Source organism: Thamnophis sirtalis, unplaced genomic scaffold, assembly GCF_051295495.1.
Source record: "Thamnophis sirtalis isolate CommonGarterSnake01/CBP01778 unplaced genomic scaffold, rThaSir2_p1.2 scaffold_1, whole genome shotgun sequence".
NCBI lineage: Eukaryota > Metazoa > Chordata > Lepidosauria > Squamata > Natricidae > Thamnophis > Thamnophis sirtalis.
The window spans coordinates 21,531,337-21,555,293 of record NW_028261381.1 but is presented as its reverse complement, the minus strand read 5'-3'; the positions used below and the strand labels follow the sequence as shown (position 1 = coordinate 21,555,293).

The 23,957-nt window shown below is 37.8% G+C and overlaps 1 protein-coding gene across 6 annotated transcripts in view; it reads right to left on the bottom strand.

Annotated features, from left to right (window-relative positions):
- Positions 1–648: 648 nt before the first annotated feature.
- The window catches only part of LNPK (lunapark, ER junction formation factor), a 60,844-nt gene continuing 37,535 nt past the window's right edge, over positions 649–23,957 (bottom strand). For all 6 annotated transcript variants that reach the window (XM_087708733.1, XM_087708747.1, XM_087708725.1 and 3 more), the window contains exons 10-13: positions 18,705–18,810; positions 17,253–17,323; positions 11,619–11,789; positions 649–1,603 (exon numbers count right to left, since the gene is read on the bottom strand). In XM_087708733.1, coding sequence (XP_087564859.1) covers positions 1,404–1,603; positions 11,619–11,789; positions 17,253–17,323; positions 18,705–18,810 — 548 coding nt within the window. In that variant the 3' untranslated portion in view covers positions 649–1,403. The remainder of the gene's footprint in view (positions 1,604–11,618; positions 11,790–17,252; positions 17,324–18,704; positions 18,811–23,957) is intronic.

Sequence of the window (23,957 nt, the reverse complement as noted above, 5' to 3'; positions counted from 1 at the left end):
CGCCCTGAGTCCCTTCAGGGAAAAGGGCGGCCTATAAATGACTATAAAATCTCAAAATTCTACCAGCAAGGTCTCCTCCCAGGCACCAACCCCAAAGATTTACTTAAGAACTAAGGGAGATGAAGTGACTGAAAAGCCGCCCAGTTGACAGTAGAGGGAAACCAAAAATAGATGTGACTAAATGTTGGTAAGAGTCTATATAGCGGTGGAAAAAGTATAGCGGTAGTGATGCAGCAATTCTTCTTAGCGTTTACACTGTCGACAGATTACTTCCTGCTGACCCTGTTCTGAATTACCTGAATTCCCTTAAAAAAAATTGGATGGGTTAAAAACCATGTGCAGACATGGCAATTGAAATTGCAGGCTTCTTCACTGATAGCTGTTTGTATTCATTCTGATTTGGATGGTATTTGGGCATAACCTATGGCGACAAACAATGTGGTATTGTGATATAATCTGGAATTCTTTTGACCTTGAGGAATCTAGGTAAATAATTACCCGATAATAATAGTACATACAAGAATGTGGAGTAGCTGCTCTATTGACCTTTTCATGTACTAGTTTTACATTCAAGAATGTGTGTAATAAAACGATTCATTTAAGAGACCCGATTTAAGTCAATTATGAGAATATGCTTTGAACAAACCCTTAATGCTATATAATCTTTATTTGCTCTTAACAAAATACACAAAATTCACTTATCATCATTATTGTACAAGTATAAATAATGCTCAGTATTCAAGTACAATCAAGTGCTGAAATTCCTACACTTCATGTAAACACAAACTAGGCTTTCTATTTCACATGCTATCTTCAGCTCATCTGCTGTGCCCAGAACCTCCCAACAGGGGGCATCGTATTCTAGTCTGCCCTCTTTAACTGTATTCTTTCAAGGGAAAATATGAAGAGTGGCAAAGTTTTTAAGTTTCAATGACACAAATGTACTGCTTTTGGTAATTATCCAAGCACCCTTTCTCCTGTAAACATCTGGATATTTAAATTGATTTAGTTCAGCTTAATAGATAAATATTTTCAGGAAAAAAATCCTTAATTTATTAAAGCAAAACTTAGACATCTTTTTAGTCATTTACAGCACTCTTTGCTCAAAGACCAAATAATACTATAGTTCAGATCACTTTATGGAAAATACCCATTTAAGCATGTTTACATTTCTTTGTAAGTACGCAAAAAGGAAAAAAAATACAAATCAATGTTTGAGTTAGACTTCAACTAACTAGCCCAGACTGAAATGCTTTAATCCCCCACTCGCCTCTCAAACATATTCTTGCAATACTATCTGCACAGTTTTTAACATTCATTGGAGTGGGAGTCTAAGCTCAGAATCAGTCCTTGAAAAAGTAACAGCTTAAAAAAAAATACACATAGCTAAAACAATGAGGCACTTATTCTCCCTCAGGCGTTTCTTCTCTTTGGTCACCTGGAGGAGGGAGGGAGGTTGCAGGCGTTGTTTCCGTTGTTTCTGTTTCCTTTGCTGGTTGCTCTTCCTCCGCAGATTCAACCATCTCATCACCTTGTTTGACTGTTGAAGACTTGTTATCTTCCTGGCCTGTCTCTGTCAATGGGGGAGGTTCTTCTGAAGGTCCTAGGAGACACATATTTTAATTATACAAATTGTATTTATTTATATATACCATATTTTTCGAGGTATAAGACGCATCTTTTTTCCTCAAATAAGAGGCTGAAAATCTGGGTGCATCTTATACACTGAATACAGCATTTTTATGCCTCCCGAAGCCCTGCCACTTCACCAAAATGTCCATGCATACCCTTATGAAGGCTTTCAAAGAGTTCCTGGGGGAACATAAACAAGGGCTAAAACGAAAAGAATTGGAAGAGGAAATTAAAGGGAAAGAGTTGGAGTTAACATTGAATCCAGGCGATACAAAGGTTAAGGAAGCAATTACCATATTAAAATCCCAATTTGATATGTTGATCTCTGACCAGGTAGCCACTAGTTTATCATATGCAAAACACAATACTTTTTGTAACGCAAATAAACCGGGCAGATGGTTAGCTTATCAGATTAGGAAAAAAAGGAAAATTCAAAATGTAACCAAATTGATTTATAGAGGGAAGGAGGTGTTTCAACAGGAGGAGATTCAAAAGGCATTTCGGGAATTTTTTACAGAATTGTATAAAGGGGACAAAATTAAGGGTTTAGATATAGACAAATACTTAGATAAAGAGAAAATACCCCTAGTCAGAGAAGAGTACAGGCAAAAGTTGAACCAACCAATAACCTCAGGGGAAATCTTGCAGGTAATTAAGCAACTAAAGTTAGGGAAAGCGCCAGGCACAGATGGCTTGACAGCGGTTTACTATAAAAATTTACAGTTAGAAATGGTAGAACCTCTTAGAGAACTATTCAATAAAATTCAAACGGAAGGTAAAGTGCCCCCATCTTAGAAGACAGCATTTATATCTTTGATACCCAAAGAAGATCAAGATACTACCCAACCAAAAAATTACAGACCTATCTCATTACTTAATGTAGATTATAAATTTTTTACTAAAATACTAGCAAATAGGTTAATGGTGGTTATTCAACAATTGATACATACCGACCAAACAGGTTTTATACAGGGGAGACAGATGAAGAGTAATGCTAGACTAATTATTAATGCATTAGAATATTTGGGAAAGAACAATAAAATTCCTGCTGCGTTCATATTTCTGGATGCTGAGAAGGCCTTTGATCGAGTTAATTGGCAATTTCTGTTGAAGATATTGCAAAAAATGCAGATAGGAGATAGCTTTTTACGGTCAATTAAAGCAATATACCAACAGCAAACAGCTCAAATCATAGTCAATGGAAGTTTAACAGACCCTTTTCAAATCGGAAAAGATACAAGACAGGGCTGTCCTTTGTCCCCACTATTGTTCATTATAACTTTGGAAGTATTGTTGAATAAAATACGGGGCTTGGATGGTCTAAAAGGGATCAAGATTAGGCAGCAAGAATACAGAGTCCGCGCTTTTGCGGATGATTTGGTCATAATATTGGAACAACCGCAGGAATCTAGTATGGTTTTAATGAATACAATTAATCAATATGGTCAAGTGTCTGGTTTTAAAATAAATTTAGAAAAACCAAAATATTAGCTATAAATATGAATACTAAACAAAAGGAAGAACTAGGAGGGATGCTAGGATGTGAGGTAGTCAAAAAAGTCAAATATCTTGGGGTTAATATTTTAGCCTCAAACGGGAAATTATATAAGCACAATTATGAACCACTTTGACGGAGTATACAGATAGAGATGAAAAAAATGGGAGAAATTGCACTTATCCTTGTTGGGTAGGATAGTGGCAGTGAAAATGAACATCTGACCAAAATTTTTATTTCTTTTTCAAATGTTACCTATACTTAAAAAAGATGCGAATCTTTTAGAATGGCAGAAGGGTATCAACAAATTTGTATGGTCTGGAAAGAAGCCGAGGGTAAAGATGAAAATAATGCAAGATGTACGCGAGAGAGGAGGCTTGAAATTACCTAACCTAAAATTATATTATGATGCAGTGGCGCTATCCGCAATTAGTGATTGGACCCATTTAACCAATGATAGAATACTGAATATCGAGGGACACGATCTGGTATATGGTTGGCATGCTTACTTGTTATTCAACAAAAAATTGGATAAGAATTTTAAAAGTCATATCTTAAGAAATGCTTTACTGCGGGTCTGGAAAAAATATCAATATAAACTAAATGACAAGTTACCCATGTGGGCAATTCCTAGACATGCAATTGAAAATATGAATATAGCACAAAAACAGGATAGAACCACTTACAGACAACTTCTCACTTTGGAAAGGGGGGCTCTACAACTAAAATCTTTAGAGGTATTGAAAGAGGAGAAGGTAGTTCAAACATGGTTCTAGTATGGCCAATTACAGGCCAGGTGGAAAATAGATCAAAAAACTGGTTTTATCCAAGTTGAGGATAATTTGTTTAAACAAATAAGAGATCAAAGTTTAATGCATATAAAGAGGATATATAATGTACTAATACAGATGGATTCGGAAACGGAACTAGTTAAAGATTGTATGATAAAGTGGGCTCAAAATATTGAAGAACCAATAATGTTGGACACATGGGAAAGAATATGGGTAACACAAGCACAAAACCTGAGAGAAAATTTTTATAAGATGTTTTATAGATGGCACTTAGATCCTAGAAAGCTGGCTTCTATGTATCCGAATGTACAGCCTAAATGTTGGAGATGTGGTTCTCCCGATGCTACATATTTTCATATATGGTGGACTTGTCAAAAGGTTAAGGCATTTTGGATAAAAATGTGGTGGATTATGCAAAATATCTTTAAAAGAAGGATAAAGTTTACTCCTCAGTTATTTTTACTAGGTATATGTACTGACTTTACAGCGGTAGAGACTAATTTGGTTCTACACCTAATAACGGCAGCAAGACTGTTGGTGGCGCAATACTGGAAGAAGGAAGACTTGCCTACAACTCAAGAATGGACATTGAAAGTTACAAACCTAGCCGAGATGGCTAAAATATCGGCATATCTTAAAGACCATTCAAATGAGAGATATAAACAAGACTGGAAAAAATTGATTGACTATATACAAAACAAATATGGGACTAAGAAATTACAGATAGCCTATGCTTAAGATTAGGAACAATCTAAACTGCTCAAAGTTAGTGTAACAGGAAGAAGCTGAGTTCAATGCAGAGATGTTATTAACTTCCTTTTTTTTAAATTTCCTTTGTCTTAATATATTTTAGACTGTGTTTGTTAAAAATCTATACCGTGTACGGGCTCTGGGAAGTCGGGGGGGCAGCATAACAGCATAAAGTGTAATACCTATAATACACTACAAGTAGCCCTCAAGTTACAACCATTCATTCAGCAATCATTCGAAGTTAAAGCAGTGCTGAACAAACAGCACTTATTCTGGTCCACAAAGCTGCAGCCATTGCAGAGCTCTCCCCTCCCATCACATGATCAAAATTTGGGCACTTGGCAGTCCTCCCACACTTATAACCAGAACACAAGGGCACTTCAACTACCCCCCCGTCTCTGCACTTTCAGTAGCTCTGGTACTCCTTGATGGTGGTGGTGCTGGATCTGAGGTAAAGGCCCAAGGCCTTTGCACTTTCAGCCAGTCATCACTGCCTCAGGGCCGCTACTTCTGCCCTAGCACTACATGCATAGAGGCATGCTCTGCAGGCCCTGCCACACCCAGTGGATTTTCACAGTCTTCCTCCCGCTGCTAACAAGCAAGGCCAGCCTGGTCCTATGCAAGGTAGCTGCTGGCTGACCAGGCCTTCTTCTCAAGGCTATTTGGGCTGTTCTCCCAAGGCTTTGGAAGACTTCTTAGGCAGTGATGGGTTCCTTTCAGCATTCCAGCTGGGCTTCAGAAGCTGGAATAAAGGTAAGTATAACCCAGGAGCAGGCGAACTGGCCCACTTTTAAAAAAACAGAGAACTGGTTTGCTTGCTGTTTGAAGGCAGCATTACCAGTTCGGGAGAACCAGTAGGAACCCACCATTGTTATTAGGCCTTCAAAAATCTCATGAGAAGGCCACATGCATCATTCTCCAAAGCATACAGGCCAGTCTCATGATGCTTCAAGAAGGCCTGAGAAGCACTCCAAAACATCACAAGAGTGACCCACACTATTTGGAAAACGACAGGCATGAGCAACCTTGGGAAGAAAATCAGCCTCGCATAGGGCCAGGGCAAGTGCTCATCAGCAGCCAAGCCATGCGCTCATCAGGAAGGCGGTGAGGGCCAACTGGGGCAGCAGGCCAGCAAACACAGAGTGACAAGCCCAACAGAGGCAGCAGAATGCAAGAGGGTCAAAAGGGCAGAGATGAGAGGGGGAATTGAAGAGAAGGCAGCCCGTTACCTTACTGAGACTTGGGGCTGAGAGGGCGAAGCTGGGAGTGGCTTGGTTTAGAATGAGTCCTCACCTAACAATTGGCGGCATTCTGTTAACAATGGCAACAACAACTGCCAGACTTGCCATTACTAACTGATGCGGTCATGTGACATTATGCTTTATGACCTCATCGCTTAGTGATGGAAATTCTGGTCCCAATTACTGTCACAATTCAAGGACTACCTGTACACAGGGCTATATGAAAAATATCAATAACAATCACACTATCAACATAGATTGGGTGTTGTCGTTGTCATCATCATAACATGAAAGCTTAATTTAACACCAAGCAGCCTAAATTATGTGACTATCATGGTTATTATCCCACACGGGGAGAGCAAACTTTGAAAATTCTTTTTCCAAGCAGAGGGGATTTTTAAGTGTCATTTACGGCCCACAATATAATTGTGTTGGTGATACTGTAACTGAGGCTTGGGGAGAGGGGGAAATGCAGGGAGGTTTAAAGAACAGTTAAAATCAAAGGACAGAAATCTTTTTCGCGTCCTTAAATGTAGTGACAACAATAAAAGAAAAGCAGCTGCCAAGCTGGCTGCCGTACACTACTGCTGCTTTTAGCTGCCTATTGAGTATTTGTATTCTCTTTAGAGTCCTCCAGCCTTGCCTAATATAGGAGAAAGGTATTCTGCAGAACTAATCCTTTTGTGAAGCTTCGTCGTCTTCCTGAGCTGAGCTGGATAAATTATGCTGATTAAACAACAAAGGGCAGTATCAGCAAACTGAGGTTCCACTGTATTGAAATTCTCCTGGAATCGTTAATACTCTTCCGTAGGTGCTGCTCCCTGCACTGAACATACACAGGCCACATTCCTTCACGGGCTAGTAATTATAGTCACTGAAGAATTAGCAAGAGGAACTCAGAAAATGGGAAGGTTTATTAGTTTGTTGGGCAAAATAATGTCTGCAGTAGTTCAGGAGGGCAGAGACACATCCTAGGCCAACTGGTGTTTTGGAGAAGCTGATCACTAATGGAGGGGAGGGCAGTAACCCCTTTCACTGTTGCTTTTCAGGAACCAGCATTATCAAGGGATGCTGCCTCTTGATTCAACAGCCTTCAACAGCAGTAGCTGGTCACAGCCTGTCCACAAATCTCTCTAGTTCCTTTTTAAAGCATCCGCATAGCAATTTCTAAAACTAGCAGTGAATTCCTATTTAATATTATGTTTGCATGGAAAAGTATTGCCTTTGATCATTTAATGGTTGTCTTTACTATAGGTAAACTTGAATTCTAATGTTGTAAAGAGGGAGAAGCACATTCTATCCATGCCATGCAGGATTTTACATACAGAAAACAGAACCTCTAGCCTGCTTTATCTTACCCTATTCCATTCCAAGCCGAAGACTCTAAACCAGAGGTCCCCAATCCTCGGTCTGTTGCCTGACACCGGTCTACAGCATGCCAGAAATCGGGCCGTGCAAATAAGCGAAGCCCCATCTGCAGGATGCAGGCAGCATACGAAACCACACCTCCTCCAATCATGGAAAAATCTCTCTCCACAGAATCGGTCCCTGGTGCCCAAAAGGTTTGGGGGCCGCTGCTCTAAACTATAATACCATGATGGCGAACTTATGGCACATGTGCCGGAAGTGACACACAGAGCTATCTCTCTGGGCACGTGAGCCCATTGCTCTTCTGGGTTCCGGTGTGCCAGGAAGTTGGTCTTCATGTGCTTGGGAGTGCCAGAAACTGAAAGAGCAGCCACCCGGTGTGCATGCACACACCAGGCAGATGATGTTCCAGTTTCTAGCACAAACAAGCACACTGGCCACCTGGTCTTCTCGTTTCTGGTGTACATGCCGCCTGGCTTTTTGGTCCTCACACCTCCCTGCCCGCCCGCCCGCCCATCAGGGTGGCGGGACATCCCCACTGGCAACCTGGTTCTGCAGCCCCAGACAGGGAGCATGCGCTCCCATTTCAGCACTCGGTGCCGAAAAGGTTCGCCAACCCTGCTATAGTATCTTATGAGGAATCATTCTGTTTGGTCTTCCTTGCACTTCTTCTAATTCTAAAATACCATTTTTTTTTAAAGGTACTGAGACCAGAATTGTACACAATATTCTAATTGTGATCTCACACAGATTTGGGCAAGGACATTAATCCAGTACAATTCCCTCCCTAATGACACCCAGTGTTTAATTTGCCTCCTTTTATAGCAGCTGCAATTTACAGCAGTTTAAAGCATTTTCATTGAGCTGTCCTGCAAAATACCACCCTTTCTTGGTTAGTGACTGCCAACTCCCACCTCAATAACATACATTTCTTGTATCAATATGCAGCGTTATACATGCACTTATGCTGAACCACATTTGCCATTTTGGAAAAAAATGGAAAATTTCTTTTGGAGCTCTTCACAATGCTTTATTGATTTTACCATCCACACCGAACAGCTTCAGATCATCACCACAGCGCCACTTTTCCGGCTCAGTCTAAACTCCAGATCATTTATATATACAAATACATTTCCTAGAGAATTTCTCCCCCCCCCCCCAAATTTTGCTCAACTTGCCAGTGTGAAAATTGTCTATTTATTTCTGCAGTTTCTTATTTTTAATCCAACTGCCAATCCATGAGAGCACTGGCCATGGCAGCTTGGTTTGCTCAAGAGTCTATAGTGAGGGGGTTTGTTAAAAGCATTTTGAAAACTGAAATACGGAATAACTTCGAGAGAAGTTTTGTCTACCTACTTGTTGACTGCCTCAAAAAAACTGTAGAAGATTCACAAGATCTATGTTTGTAGAAGCCGTGTAAGTTGCTTTTCGGCAAGGCTCATCTCATTCATGTATGTTTGCTTCTCTGTATTAATGCTTTCAACATGTTTTTGTCTGAGACAAATGTTAACTTAATTGCCCTCTGATTTCTCTTAACAATTTTTTTTTAATGGAATTACACTGGCACCTCGGTTCGCCCACATAACACCTATCCTCCGCGAGCTGTGCTGGCTACCTGTTGATCTCCGGGTGCGCTTCAAGGTGCTACTTGTCACTCATAAAGCCCTCCATGGTAGTGCGTACTTGAGAGACCGTCTCCTGCCAATTACCTCCTTGCGACCAATTAGATCGCATAGATTAGGCCTCCTCCGAGTTCCATCTGCCAGTCAGTGTAGACTGGCAACCACACGGAGGAGAGCCTTTTCAGTAGTAGCTCCGACGCTTTGGAACTATCTCCCCGTGGAGATTCGTACCCTCACCACCGTCCAGACCTTCCGCACAGCCCTTAAGACCTGGCTAGCCCGTCAGGCCTGGGGATAAAGATAATCTGTCCCCACCCGAATGATGAATGAATGTTGTGTACTATTTTACTTTTATGTATTGTTCTGCGTTTATTGTCTTGTACCCTCCCTTCCTTATTTTATGTAAGCCGCCCTGAGTCCCCTCAGGGAAAAGGGCGGCCTATAAATATTAATAAAATCACTAAAATCACTAAAAATCTTTCAGTATATTTTTTTCCACAGAAGATTTTAGGTACAAAAGAAAAGTAAGAATGTTCTGGATTAAGTGAGTTAACATAAACACATGTTTGTGTTTGCAGTGAACATGAACAGAAGAGCCCAAAGAACTTGGAAAAGTCACCAAACAAAACTAAGTAGATGGTTATCAGCCATTACAGTTAAACACCAACTTTATTTTGAGAAGCCGTCTCTGGCTGCTTTCATAGCTAATACGCTAACCAAGGATTTGTTTTAATGATGGTTCCCCCCAAGAAGTCAAAGACACTCTTGAAGAATAAGCACTGGACTCTTTTGCCAATTCCTGGTTTCTCTTTCCTTCATCTCTTCTACTGACTCCCTACTCTGGGAAGAGCACAAACACAAATAAGGATTACTTCTGAGTAGAGATATTGCAAGTCAGGATTTATAAACAAGGATCTGCAAATCATGGTTTCAAAGTATGTTTTCTTGCCCTGAAAGAAATCACTGTGTTCTTTGGATTAAGTTTCCTTATCAGACTAGGCTTTAAAAAAATCAAACATGCATATTATAGCTTTTTTCATTTATGGCCAAATTAAACCTGCTGCTGGACATTACTCACTGAAAAATTAACAGCAAGAAAGGAGTGTTTCCTTTATGTCTTGTTCGTGTGTCAGATGCTCCTTCAATTTCATCTAAAACGGCTCTTCCTACGTCCTCGTAAATTACCTTACAGATTTGAAAAATTGTTTGTTTGTGCCACATGGAAAAATATCAACCAGCATTGTAAATGGTTACGAAAGTATTTTTGGCTATCATCATTATTTCTATCAATCATCACCCGTTATGTTTTCCAGAATATTCTGAAGAGACTCTTCTGCCTAAAGCCTCACAAAAGTGTTCTACATATTACATCCCTTCATCAGAAGGTGTGCTCTTCAAAGAAAAAATTGTTAACACCCTACGTTATATTTTTACAATGCTTCTTTTTCCTGTTAGCTGAATACAAACAAGATGCCTACCGCATTTCAAATTTATAAAACTTCTGTAAAGGAACTTTGGTAAATTAAATTTGACAATCTCTTCCCACGTCCCATTTTTAAGCAAAGCTGTTTTATTCAATTTTCTATCCTTTAAGGAAACATCAAAATTAACATTTCAACTTTTTCATTTAGAATAAAAACTGGACCTTCAATTCACCTCAACCTGATGATGTGCCCAAAACTATGAGATGTAATGCATGATGACCCAAACCCCTTAATAAAGTGAATATAATTCTTAATATTGATAATTAATTAACAGAAGAACCCAAGATTTATTTTAAAAAAACAAATTTAAGGGTAAAATATCAGATAGCAAAGAGAAACTATTTCTGAAAAATTTGAAATGGCTTGGGATGTTCCTGTAGCTGCACTTTGCCTCCCAATATCACCTGCCCCCCTCCACAAAGAATTCTAAATAAAGAAAACTACATACAGTATATTACCATACATATATGATCCAAGATATAATTCTTAAAGAAATTAAAGAACCACATATATATGTGGTATCATACAGGGTGGGGCATAACCTTTTCCTAGGGGGTCACAGCAACACTTGTAATAACAACACAAATAATTCATACACCATTCGAAAGCCCATCAAAAACTGAGTTTATTGACACGATTTAATAGTCAGTATGACCACCATTAGCCCTTCGAACAGCATTCAAACGAGGTGGATAAGAACACAACAAATCTTCAAACAGTTCCGTTCGATTTTCCAGATTTTTCAACACAGTTTCCAAATTCATTCTCAAAGTTTCAACCGAATATCGATTTTGACCTTGCTCCTGAATCATCAGAGCTTCCACTTCCAATTATCAGTAACCCAATCCGGATGACGTTTCAATTTGTTTGCAATCCATTTTCGATTGATAAACGTCGCTCCAGCATCGCGAGCCTCTCGAAAGGCAATGCATTTTATTCTGTCAATGATCCTTTGTTCTTCCGAATCGAATTTTCCAGCCATTCTTAAAGCAAATTTAACATTTAATAGCTCATTCAATTCAGTTTTTTATGGGCTTTAAAATGAGGTGTCGCGGAAGTTGTAAACTGCTGTCGATCTTGCTGTGACCCCCTAGGAAAAGGTTATGCCCCGCCCTGTACATATTGGCAATCTTTCGTTGTTACCTTCGCAAGAAAAATGCAAATCCCCCAAATCATTTGACCAAACTACACTGATTCTATTTTCATTGAATAACTCGGGCTTCCTAGATACATACCTTCTTCCGTTTCAGGCTGTTGTACATTTTCCTCCTCCGACTGCAGAGCTTCAGTTGTGCTCTCCATCACAGCAGCTGGCTTATTTTCAATGTTGAAATCCGGAAGCCGTGGAGCTTGTGGTCTGGTTTTTCTTGCAGGATTCAGGAAAAAACAGTAGGCGCACCGAAAGGCTGCACAAAAGATTATATAGGCATATCCAATGAACTAACTGAACATCAGAGCTCTTGTTTACACTTGTTATAATTTATTTTTATTCTTAATGTTACTCTTGAGAACACCAGTTTGGGTTAGTGTGCTAGTTAAAGCCCTTCCTGGAGCATCATGCTCCACATCAGTCACCCATGGCTTCATTTACCTTTCCAAATGATGACTGCAATGCACTTTGCTATTTATGAAGACACTCAGAAAGTGTAGAATGCAGCACCTGCTTGCAATGAGCATTGCCAATACCACATATGAATGATTTGGCAGGCACTGCATTAGTTTATCGTTCAGTTTCCAAGTACAATTCAGAGTGCAGGCTTTAGCATATAAAGCCTTTTTAGCTTGAGAACAGGGTATCTGCAGCTCCTCCCATTTCAGGTAAAGCAACTTGTCATCTGAATAGGAATGCTGAAAATTGCTTCACTCAAGTAAGATTAGTAGAAGAAGGGGGAGGACAGAGCTCAGTGCTTTTCTTGGGCATGCTCCAATATTATAGTTGCACCCAAACATTTAGACAGTCCTGGTCAAATAATATGTTTCCATGAACCGTTTCCATGAACCCCTAAGAGAAAATAAACATCTACACTGTACAAAATTAAACACATCTTTCTGTAACTTTGAATACCTTTTTACTACTTATGCACTATTATTTACAAATTCAACATAAGAAAAGAGTTTATTGTGGCAGATATGGTAGGAGTAGCACTTTGGACACCTCTCCAGTAAGTACTTTGTAGTACCTCGTTGACGGTATCACAGCCTTCAAATATTTCTTATAAGAAACATTTCTTCTAAATGCTTATTCTTTCTTTTGGAATTTTCTCCCATTCTGCCTTGCAGAAGTTTTCTAGCCCAGAAATATTCTTAGGTCTTCTTTTTTTTTTTTTTTTGGAGATACTCATACAGATTCAAACCTCTGGTACTGTGAAGGTGAATTCAGTATCTTTAATTCTAATAAGCATTTCATGGTTTATTTAGAGGCATGTTTTAGATTACTAACTTGCTGAAACTTTTTTTTCATTTTGAATTAATTCACTAATTGTGAGATATTATATTAACTTCTATGATATGTTGATATTTAGTTCAATTTATACTTCCTTCTAAATAAGTGTTCTGTGCAACATAAAAAGCGTAACAGAGCCAAGGTGGCGCAGTGGTTAGGGTGCAGTACTGCAGGCCACTTCAGCTGACTGTTATCTGCAGTTCAGCGGTTCGAATCTCACCGGCTCAAGGTTGACTCATCCTTCCATCCTTCCGAGGTGGGTGAAATGAGGACCCAGACTGTGGGGCGATATGCTGACTCTGTAAACCGCTTAGAGAGGGCTGAAAGCCCTATGAAGCGGTATATAAGTCTAACTGCTATTGCTATTGCTATTGCTATACTGAGCATTTTCTTCAAATGCTTCATTTTTTGTTTTCAAATGTATCTTGTGCATCAATTTTTGTTTCATCAGTCTGAAGACCTTTATTCCCAAATATTTCAGACCTCTCAAGGGTTGCTCCTCCATAGTTCAGACAATTATTTCTCTGATGTGGTCAGATGAAAGGTTTCCTGACATTTCTGTTAAGCTGATCACTTTTGCGTAAGCAGTGCTCTACTTTGGACCTATGGGCAATGATTTAAGCATCAGCTACGTTTTTCAACAGGATATCTGCAGTGATCTTCAGATTATGTTCTGATCCATTTTCAGGCAATTATAAATGAATCTAATGAACTTGCCTACATATCCAGGCATACGAGTCACTTCTTTCTTACATGCCACCATTTAAAGATTACAAATTCCAGTTTCAATTTCAAATCAGCCAATCATTGCTCACACAATCAGGCTTTGTCACCAGCCAACTGGGTGTACCAGTAGGAACAGGAGAAACTTTTGACTTCCTGCTGGCTTTCTCATTGACTTTGCTTGTGGGAAGCTGGCAGGGAACATCAAAAAGCACTCCTCCTCCTTCTCGGCTCAACTTAAGAACGCCTGCCACTTTACCGGGGGGGGGGGGGGGGGGGGACGACACGACGACAAAGAAACAAAGGGAGCCAGAAACCATGAGGAATACTGTACCACCACTCCCCAACCCACTCCCCATCTCAACATGTCCCTAACATCTCTGCTGTCCATGGAAGAAGAGGAGTTAGCTGTCAACTGCTGGCACTCTCCAGCTAGCCCCACCTCACCATCAGGCATTCAAGTCACTTCCTCATCCTTCTCTCACTGCCCACCACTATTAAGATATTTCAAATTTCCTCCTCAGTTCCAAAATAGACAATTTGCCTGTCAGATCTTGCCACCATCCAACTGCGTGCAGGGACCGAGGGAGGTAGGAAAGATGGTCAGGCATACAGTCCTGCCATCTTACCTTGTACCATGCAACCTAGACGTCTAAGAAGTGTAGCCAGAAGCAGTGGTGGCACTAAAGGGACCACAACTTTCGCAAGTTTCTTTTCCATAGGAGTTGTGGGATTCCAGCATTCTGTAAGTTAGCCAATCTGAGTTATTTTGGTTCAATAATTGTTGCTCGATACCTTCCAATTTTGCCCAACTGAAGGGTATGGATTCCATGAATGAGAATGAAAAGAAGGGCAAATGAATCTTAAAGCAGCTTTGGGGCCACTTTTACCTACTGTTTTAACCGGTTTGCCTATGCTAAGCCATTTGTATAGAAAATGAGCACAGCCATATGTCTGGAGGCCACCTCTTTAATACGCCATCTATCTACTGAAATATTGACTTAGTAAAGATTCTTTTATCAGTATTCTCTGCTAGTCGTTGGCTGTAGTCCCAACAGAGGGAAGAAATAGGTAAGCAGTTACAATTTAACTAATCTTTAAATTTAAAAGTTATGCATCTCTTCTCGTTAAAGCTCTGCAAATAAGAGGAAAAGAGTAAAATAGGAATGATAATAAGCAGAGGGAGCCATCTTGATGACAGAAGCATAGTGATGAAGAGGACAAATGGCTTGATTAGAGGCCTGGTGCTTTTTGTCCCAAGAAATAACCTCTACTTCATTCAGAAAACCCTATTCTGTTTCTAGCTTACCTCCCAAATGTATACTGATTACTGTTGCCTGTATTTTGAGCTTCAAGGGGGGAAAAGATGGCAATCTACCTAATAGGGGTTTTCCCCACAGCTTGAAAATTTTAAGACTTAAACAGTAAAAGCTACTTTGTAGGACAATTGCACTGATCAATCTTTATATGTTAACTTTCAACTGGATGTGGTAGAAAGGGAATTTATGTGATCTCTTGAGACAATATCAGACAATAAAGACACGAGGGTAAAAGATCATTATATGAAGTTATTTTAAGATGACTTAAATTAGTAAGTCAACATTCTTCATCAACACATCTACTGCTATATTTATATTGCTCACATAAAAACTGAGTCAACAAAAGATCTGCGTTTTTTTAATGGCTTGAAATGTTGTCTACTGAAGAAAAACTAATCTGTTTTGTCTTCTTGATTAAAGAAGAGCAAAATCAGATCTTGAAGACAACAGATAATGTATTCACATTCTGTAACTTTATAGTTTTAGGTTTAGATTCAAATCTGAGTGTTTGTGGGGGTATTTATACTAGGCATGTGGGAATCACCTGTAATAGATTTCTCTTCAAGTAGTCTGTTCTGCAAAAATTCAGAACATAAATTGAATCTGCAAGTATCCATCTGAACTTGTTTCCAAGCTAAAAATTATGCTCAAAAATTACCTATTTGGGGAAATCAAAATAGACTGCATGTAATATTTACATGACATGAAAATATCCATTTCAGTGATTAAGAACATTTCAAAATGTATTGCCCAGATGAAAATTGTTATTAAAAGGTAGATGAGAATGTGTGTATGTTGTGTGTGTATACTATATACAAAATGAATATGAAAATAATATAAAAACTAACATCTTTATGTGAACTATATCTATCTTGTTTCAATTAGATATTTTAAAGAGATTAATAAGATACTGGTTATTTTTATTTTAATAAGATACTGATTTATTTTATGGAAGATTCAATACCCAGGATCTCTTTCTTGGTATTATATATATTTTATAATAATGATGATGGCATATCATGAAGTTGTACAATAACATTAGGATTATTTACTAACTTCTGTTTTGTGTAGTTTTTTACAATAGAATTACCTTTTGATAGTTGTCTATAGCTGTATATTGTTTATATATAATGCTACATATTATAATCAGTGCCTTTCAGGAAATACAGTATTATATGTAATCTTTTTGAAACTTAATAACTTTTAAAAGTTAAAATGACACATTTTTGTAGACTACAGGTTACAGATTATCAACATACTTTTAGGACAAATTATCAATTCAATCATACAAGCAGTAGTGTCTGATAAATTCTATCAATCACAATGAACCTCTTTTTTTTAAATGAGGAAAAACTGAAATTGATATGGACTCAACAATAAGTTGATTCACACATCTTTTAGTATGCATCTATATTCTGAATATTTCTAAAATGTTAAATTTTAGTTTCCAAGCATTGCTGTTAATATTTTATGAAATAAAGAGTTTTTTTAGATAAAGTTGGGAAAATACTATGTTATATATTCCTGGAAAAATACCACTTATCCCAAACCAAAGAGTTACAGCAAGCAAGCAAATGTCAGCCTATAAAATTTAATATGTCATTTATATGCAGAGTATAACTGATACAAACTAATAAGCTTACATCAATGTAGCTGAAAAAGAAATCTGTTGGAAAAGTCAATATTTTGGCTGTACATGCACAGAGAATGAGGGTGTATTTCAACAAAATATTCTAGTACCTTGATAGCACAGGAACATCATAAATGCATTGATTATTGTCTTGAACATATTCACAAAGCTAAGAGCACATGGGAGGGTACATCCACATAAAAGACAAAAGATCCTGTATCTGCATTATTTGCATGCTGATTTGTGTTTGCTGATAAGAAGCAAAACTAACCCCTCTGTTTACAGAAGGCTCTGCTTACCTTAAATTACTAATATAAAATTAAAATATACCCCTGGAGTCTGCCTCTGTTTCATTTCTAGTGTTTTCCACCAATACTGGCAAAATAGGGGCTAAAACTTCAAAACATTTCAGGGAATTATTTATACCAAAATAGTCTTAAGAGTACAAATAAGAAACTATATTTCTACAGCCAACTTGGATACCTGTAGGTCCCAGAAAAACTGTCTCCTCCAATCAGGTGCCTTCCAGATAGATTTGACTCCTACTCCCCCAAACAGTGTAGCAAATATTTATGTGCATGGTGAATAATTAGTTTTGTTTAAGCTTTTTTAAAAAATTAAACCAATTTCAATAACTTTTAGAGCACAGAATGAAGTTTTTAATCTAAGGGAAAAACCAATATGATATATAAATATAAGCCTAAGTGCACCTTGGTTAGAACTGAAATAGCGGACTAAATAGATTTGTTCTTACCAATATATTCAAATTCTTCCTTCAAAGCCATCCCATTATGTGAGAAACACTGCTGGCATATCAGGGCATATCTAAAGAAAGGATCAGAGCCAAAATTATCAGTTTAACAATTCAAGTAGTCTCACATCAGACAGCATTAAAATTCAGAAATATGCTTATTCCCATGTGTCCTCTAAATTGCACCTGATCTCTGGACTCCACTCCACAATATCTGCATATTTAGTATAATATCTGAAGAAAGCTCAAGTGCCCATTCCCTCCTCATCATTTCCTGCCTTTAATTCATGTCTGCAGATGACAAAATAGGACCCTGGATAGGTTTAGGTTTAGGTTTATTGGATTTATATGCCTGATTGTTCTTTATAAATATACAATAATAATTGCAAATTCCAGGGACCATCTAAATATTTTTAGTGTGGTATCTGCAATTTGGTTTCTTAAGTATCATTATTTTGAACTCTCATACTCATGCCGCAATACTAATTTTTGTAAAGGCTTATATTAAACAATAGTTGACATATCTGGCCTCATCAGTTACATATTATTACAATTTGGGGCTATTCTTCTCAGATTAAAAAAAACTGCTGTGAAACTATTTACAAATATTATTAGAAAGACACACAATGGCTGTAATCAAATTAAAGTTAATTGAATTCAGTACCATTGACTTCTAACTAGGTATACAGGTAGTTAGTTGTCACTTAACTATGATAACTGGAACTGGAATTTATCACTAAACAGTGCAGTCATAAAGCACAATGTTATGTAACCGCACTGCTTTGCGATGGAAATTCCAGTTGCCATAATTATGCAAATCAGTGAGTCATTAAGCGAGAACGTAACATGGTTACCATGTACCACTCCTGCCAGTTTCACCATTGACTTTGCTTGTCAGAAACCAGCCAGAAAGGTTGCAAATGATGATCATAGGACCATGAAATGCTGTGACATTTTAATTACAAGCCAGATGCCTGGATTACAACTACATGGTCGTAGAGACAATGGAAGTGCCCTAAGTACCAGGACCAGCTGTAATTGCCACTCATTCAGCACCATTGTACGTTCAAACATCACTAAACCATTGTTTTGTTAAGTGAGAACCATCTGTACAGTATCTAGGTTGACACCGTAAGGAGCCGGATTCCACATGGCTTTCTTTAATTTCCCTAATTTATGCAAGAGACAAGAAAACCAAGGAGAAAAACCACAGTAAGAATATCTGTTGTTTGGCAGGGTGCAGTCTATCCGAGCACCAATCTAGATGCTCTCTGTAAATCTGGATCTCAATCCTCAGAATTCTCAATAATGGGCATGGTGGCAAGGGAATTAAGGAATTTAACTGAAGAACTGAAGGAGTCTCAGGGACATTTCAAATGGAGTAGGCAGACATAGACTGCTACTATATCATGCCATGGCTATAAAATTCATTTATTGTAATGAGCAACATTTTACCTGTTCTGTGGACCATCTCCAACTAAATATTCAACAATTCTATCTAAGGCTCCCCTCTCTCGAGGAAGAATAAGTCTTGCCAACGGAGGTCCTGGAGGATGAAGGCCTGGAAGACAAAAGTAGCTTTCAATCTAATATAACTTCATTAGAAATAAAAATGTTTCAGCCCATGTGACACACACATGGCTCATACATATTCTAGAAATTACATTATATCCAGAGGTGGGTTGCTACCAGTTTGCACCAGTTCAGGACAACCAGTAGTGGAAAATGCGTCTGGGTCACCGAACCGGTAGGGATGGCAGGCTCACCACACCCCTGAACTGGTTCCCTGTCACCGCAGCTTGCATTTGTGACATTTTTAATGTTCTGCGCATGCACAGTCCTATTTACAGGCAACAGCGCATGTGTGCTCGCTTTGCACGTGTGCATCGAACCGGCAGTAATGGCGGCAGAAACCGAACCCTGATTATATCCCACTGTACTGGCCTTTCCAGAAAGAATGGATAATGTTCCAATTTAAGGTCTTAAAGAGCAGCTGACAATCAGTGCCAACAATACTGAGCTAGATGGACCTATGGTCACTTCCTTATCATTAATTATGGGAAACAGCCCCTGGAACAGGAAGAAGCTACATAGAAAGGAGTCAGCTTTAGCTCTGTCAACAAACAAGAATTCAGAGCAGAAAAAACACTTCACTTCAGGCACTGGATTACACATGAGAACTGCAACTGCTTTTGACCATGCCTCAGGTGAATGCTTTTATTTTGGCATCTATTTCTGTCTAAACAGTACTACATTAGAATCACTGCCAGGTAACAATTGCTCCCCAATATTATCATAGGAGGTAGTCCAGCCATCATTGACAAGATCCCCATAAGGATGCAAAGAGCGCTCTCTCTCTCGCCTATCCAGAAGGATGCTAAGCTTGAAGACTCCATTCCCTCCTACTCCAAGGCAAATCTTAATGACTAAAGTATTTTTCTTCTCCTAAGTGTTTTATAAATAACTTTGATTTTTAACTGCCCATATTAGACTAGTAGCTTTTATATATTTTTATTTCCCTCCCTAGAGTATTTATTATTGTGTTCTACTGTTTTAGTGATTTTAATATGCAGCTCATCTTCTAGTCAGCCTGAAGAACTTGGTTTATTGTGTCAAATAAAACATAATTATTTTTAATATTAACAAACAATCTCAGCATATTTATAAATCCCTGCTTTCAACTTCCATTTCAGTGTCACACTCCAATGCAGTGATGGTTTTAAACCTTGGGATTTTTTAAATCAGAAAGGCTAGCTCACTAATGGATGTTTCATTAACAAATACCTTAATATTTAAAGTATAGCTGTCCTCTCTTTTTGTTTTTTTTTAAAAAGCAAGAATATACTTAAGTACATTAGATCAGTTCAAGATCTGCCTACTCTAATACTTAAAAAAAAATCAAGCAACAATTAGGTATCAAAAATGTGTAATATGTTAATTCAGAAAGGAAGAGGCTTAATTTACAATTGCTACCATTATGCTCCACAGAATGGCTCAGCTGTTGAGGATTGGCAAAACATGCTGTGCTCTGATAATCAAATTGTAATGTCAAGAGTGTTCTCAAGCATCTTATTTAGAGGTGAAGGATGGCTATTATCCATGCCTTGTAGGAGGTGGGGCTGTTCTCTAAAGGACTGTGGTTTGGGGCACAATCTGCCTTACTACTTGTCCCAAAGGACTACCAGCTCTAGTGTAACACATACAACATACACAGTTTTAAATGGAAGCCTGATAGTTTTCAAACTAGAGACTGAGCCAGGATGGTGCACAAGCCTGTGGCAATTATGAGTAAGCTGACCAGTTCCCAAGGCAGTATCTTTTAGTTTTTTATGTCTTATTATTTTTACAATTTTCCTTTGCAGCTGATGTTTTTAATCTTAGTTGACCACAGTCATTGCAGTTTTGACAAGTGAGTGGCTACAATATAAACTGGATAGATGGATGGACCAAAGACTGACCAAACAAGCACATAATATATTTATTCAGAAAAATCAAACTATTTAGGGTGACTGTATATGAATGTTTCTCAATGGATACTGAATGAGAAATACATGGAAATTTGTTGTGCATAAACTTCTTGAGAAGAAACAGGCTTCAGATCAAATATCATGTAAATAAATGTTTAAAAATTTATGTTTAAATTACATGGCTATTTCTTATCACACAAGCAAAGCAATACTGATAGACTTTCTTCCAGTAGGTTCCTCGTGATGTTCTCCATTCAAATCTATGAAGGCACATTCCTTTGCAAGTTGGTCTAGCAACAATGTCAATTCTTAGACACTGTTAGACTACAATATATTTTGGAATTACTTCCTGAGAACTGTGGACAAGAATTCTTAAGGCCCAAACTCTGCCAGACTTTACTATCACAAATAGAAAAAAACAAATTTAAGGCTATAAACTGCAAATGTTAATTTCTATTATAATTATTAGACAAATTGAATAAGACTCTATTTTATTTTACACAGATTAATAAGAGTACAACAATGTCCAATTGCCAAAAAAGGAATATTTTTCGAAATAAATAGTTTTTAGGAGCAGAGAATGAATACAAAACAAAACAAACAAAAAACAAATTAGCTGTTGTTGTTGTTGTTGTTGTTGTTGTTATTATTATTATTATTATTATTATGCACATTTTGAATGCAACCTCAATTAGAACTGCCTATTGCAAGGTAAAGCCTAGCTATAATTAGGAAGCCTAAAACAAGAGCTCATGTGCCCCAAGAATCTCTCCAGTTACTTGGCACAGTAACAAACCATCTAAGCACACTTCTTATTCTTCATGCTGATATGGACAACGGTAATTAATAGGAACATCAAAAGCAATAATTGTGGGCAGGCTGGCTATTTCTGCAAAGCTGGCAAACTCTCAACTACCTGCTGGTTATTAATTTTTAGACATATGGAAGCTCTGTAATAATACATGTTAAATTGATTCTCTTCCACAAAGTATAATGTAATGAAAAAATGAATGATCTTTTCAAGTTTAAAGCTAATTAAATGCAGTCATATGGACTTTGACTGCTATTTCTCATAAGATAGGAAATTGTAGCTCAAGAAACCTGATTATTTTTATGCAGGCAAATATGCATTATGTTAAATATTACATATAGTGTTAATGATCAATGAAATTCCTGTACCAATACCATCACCAGTATTGTCATTGTATAGCTACAAAACTGAATTAACTGAGGGTGTTCATTTCCTAATTGCCAAAAGATATACTTAAAATTGATCACATTTAACAATTATCATTAACAATGATTACCATTAATGGAGATGGGTCATTTAAAAAAAAGGAAGAGTGCATTGTTTCTTCCCTCCATTGTTTTAAGTCTTACATCTGTCTGCTAGAGACATCTGAAGGTACCCATACAAAGTAAAGACCAAAAGATTCCACCCAGCAACATTATCAACAATTCCCTTCCATTTAAGGTTTTTTCTTGCCTGCCTCAAATGTATCTTTGACATATACCCCCCTCCGCCCCAAATCCATGGAAGATAAGCTGCACCCATTAGAATTGCAAACATGTATGGAATCCTGGAAAGAACCAGTTGCTGGATGCCTCCAAAGTAAAGCATAGGTTAACCTCTGTCTATCACAGACAAACATTAGATGGATCACAGGATCAGTACATCAAGTCAGAGAAATGGGGAAAACTTCTATCACTTGCTTATGGCAGAGCTTGATTTTTTAAAATTCAAATCAAAAAATAATTTTATAGTAGGGCAGCAATTTGTTTTTCACACACACACACACACACACACACACACACACACAGCAAAATTAGTACTGAATGCTGGGAAAAATCATTGGGAAATAAGAAGCAAGACTGCCAATTTGCTGGAAGACACTTGTGTATTTGGGCTGTCTTCAAAGAATTCACAGTCTACATTTAGGATTGATAATGTTATAGCATTACCTATTTATATTGTTATATTAAATGATTATTGTATTATTAATAATCAGTTTCTCTAAATGTATGGTTGAACTTTTATTAATACAGTTCAGTTAGAAAAGTTAAAATAATTTTATACTGCTATGAAGTATGTGCCAACCAGTAGTGACCTATGAGATTATTGGGGTTGTGAGAACGGAACCACCACCAAATACAAAAAAAAATAAAAAATAAATTAAGAACTAAATGTCCCCATTCCAAATCAGCAACAGCCCAAAACAGTGCCAACTAAGCAAATATAAAGTTTCCTGATGCATGGGTTCATAATCATTCATTTATCCTGCAAGAGTTCTGCACAGACTCAACTCCTTCCTTTTCCCATTACTGCACCAATGCATTCCCGTGGATACACAGACTTGCATCTGCTAATTGGCTCCAGTAAAATGATTCCTATTCATAGTAGAATCAAACAAAGAATTAACCCAATCTAAATACTTCTATAGTCGGAGTTCTTGATGGCAAGAACTTGGTATTCAGATCTTCTCATTTCTCAAGGAGAAATGTTCTTGCATGAAGTGCTTTCAGTTTATTTCTTTCCACTGTAGTATTACATTCTAGCATTCTATATAAAGAACCAAGAATTCCTGTTTAACTTAGCTTCTTTGGATATAGTCAGCTACCACTTAGCTTGACAACATAAACATGTCTAGATGTGGAGCTGAGTTTGTGCAATGTAGGGGAAGACAGGCTTAGACAATGTCACCCTCTGTATAGTAAAGTTAATAACTTTGTCTCCAGGATAATCATGTGGAAAATCAAGCATGCTGTATACTGGAAGTATGTTACATAAACACAGCTTGAAATTAAACAGAGGACTCAAAGTAGATCATAATTTAAAGCAAGACAGGCAAATAACAACAACAACAACAACAACAACAACAACACAAGGTACAGAGTATGTTGAGAGCCAGCCGTCCATCTTGGAAAGTAACCTCATGCTTTAATACTTGGACATTGCTCAGAAACAGAAAAAGATGGACAAAGGCACCCTGAGAATTAACTGGCATTAAATGCAGGAAGCATATGAATCAGGTGATAAGACTTCTCTGAGCAGCAGTCCAACTCCATGGAATACTTGAATTATGGGCAATTGCAAACTTCCTTGCTTTCTGAACACAAGAAAAATTGGTGCTATGTTTTTGGTATTTAGTATGGTTTGGGTAATCATCATGGATTAATTAAAAAATACTGCAACGTTTCTGATTTTTTAATTTTATTGTACACTGATTTGTTTTTGCTACCT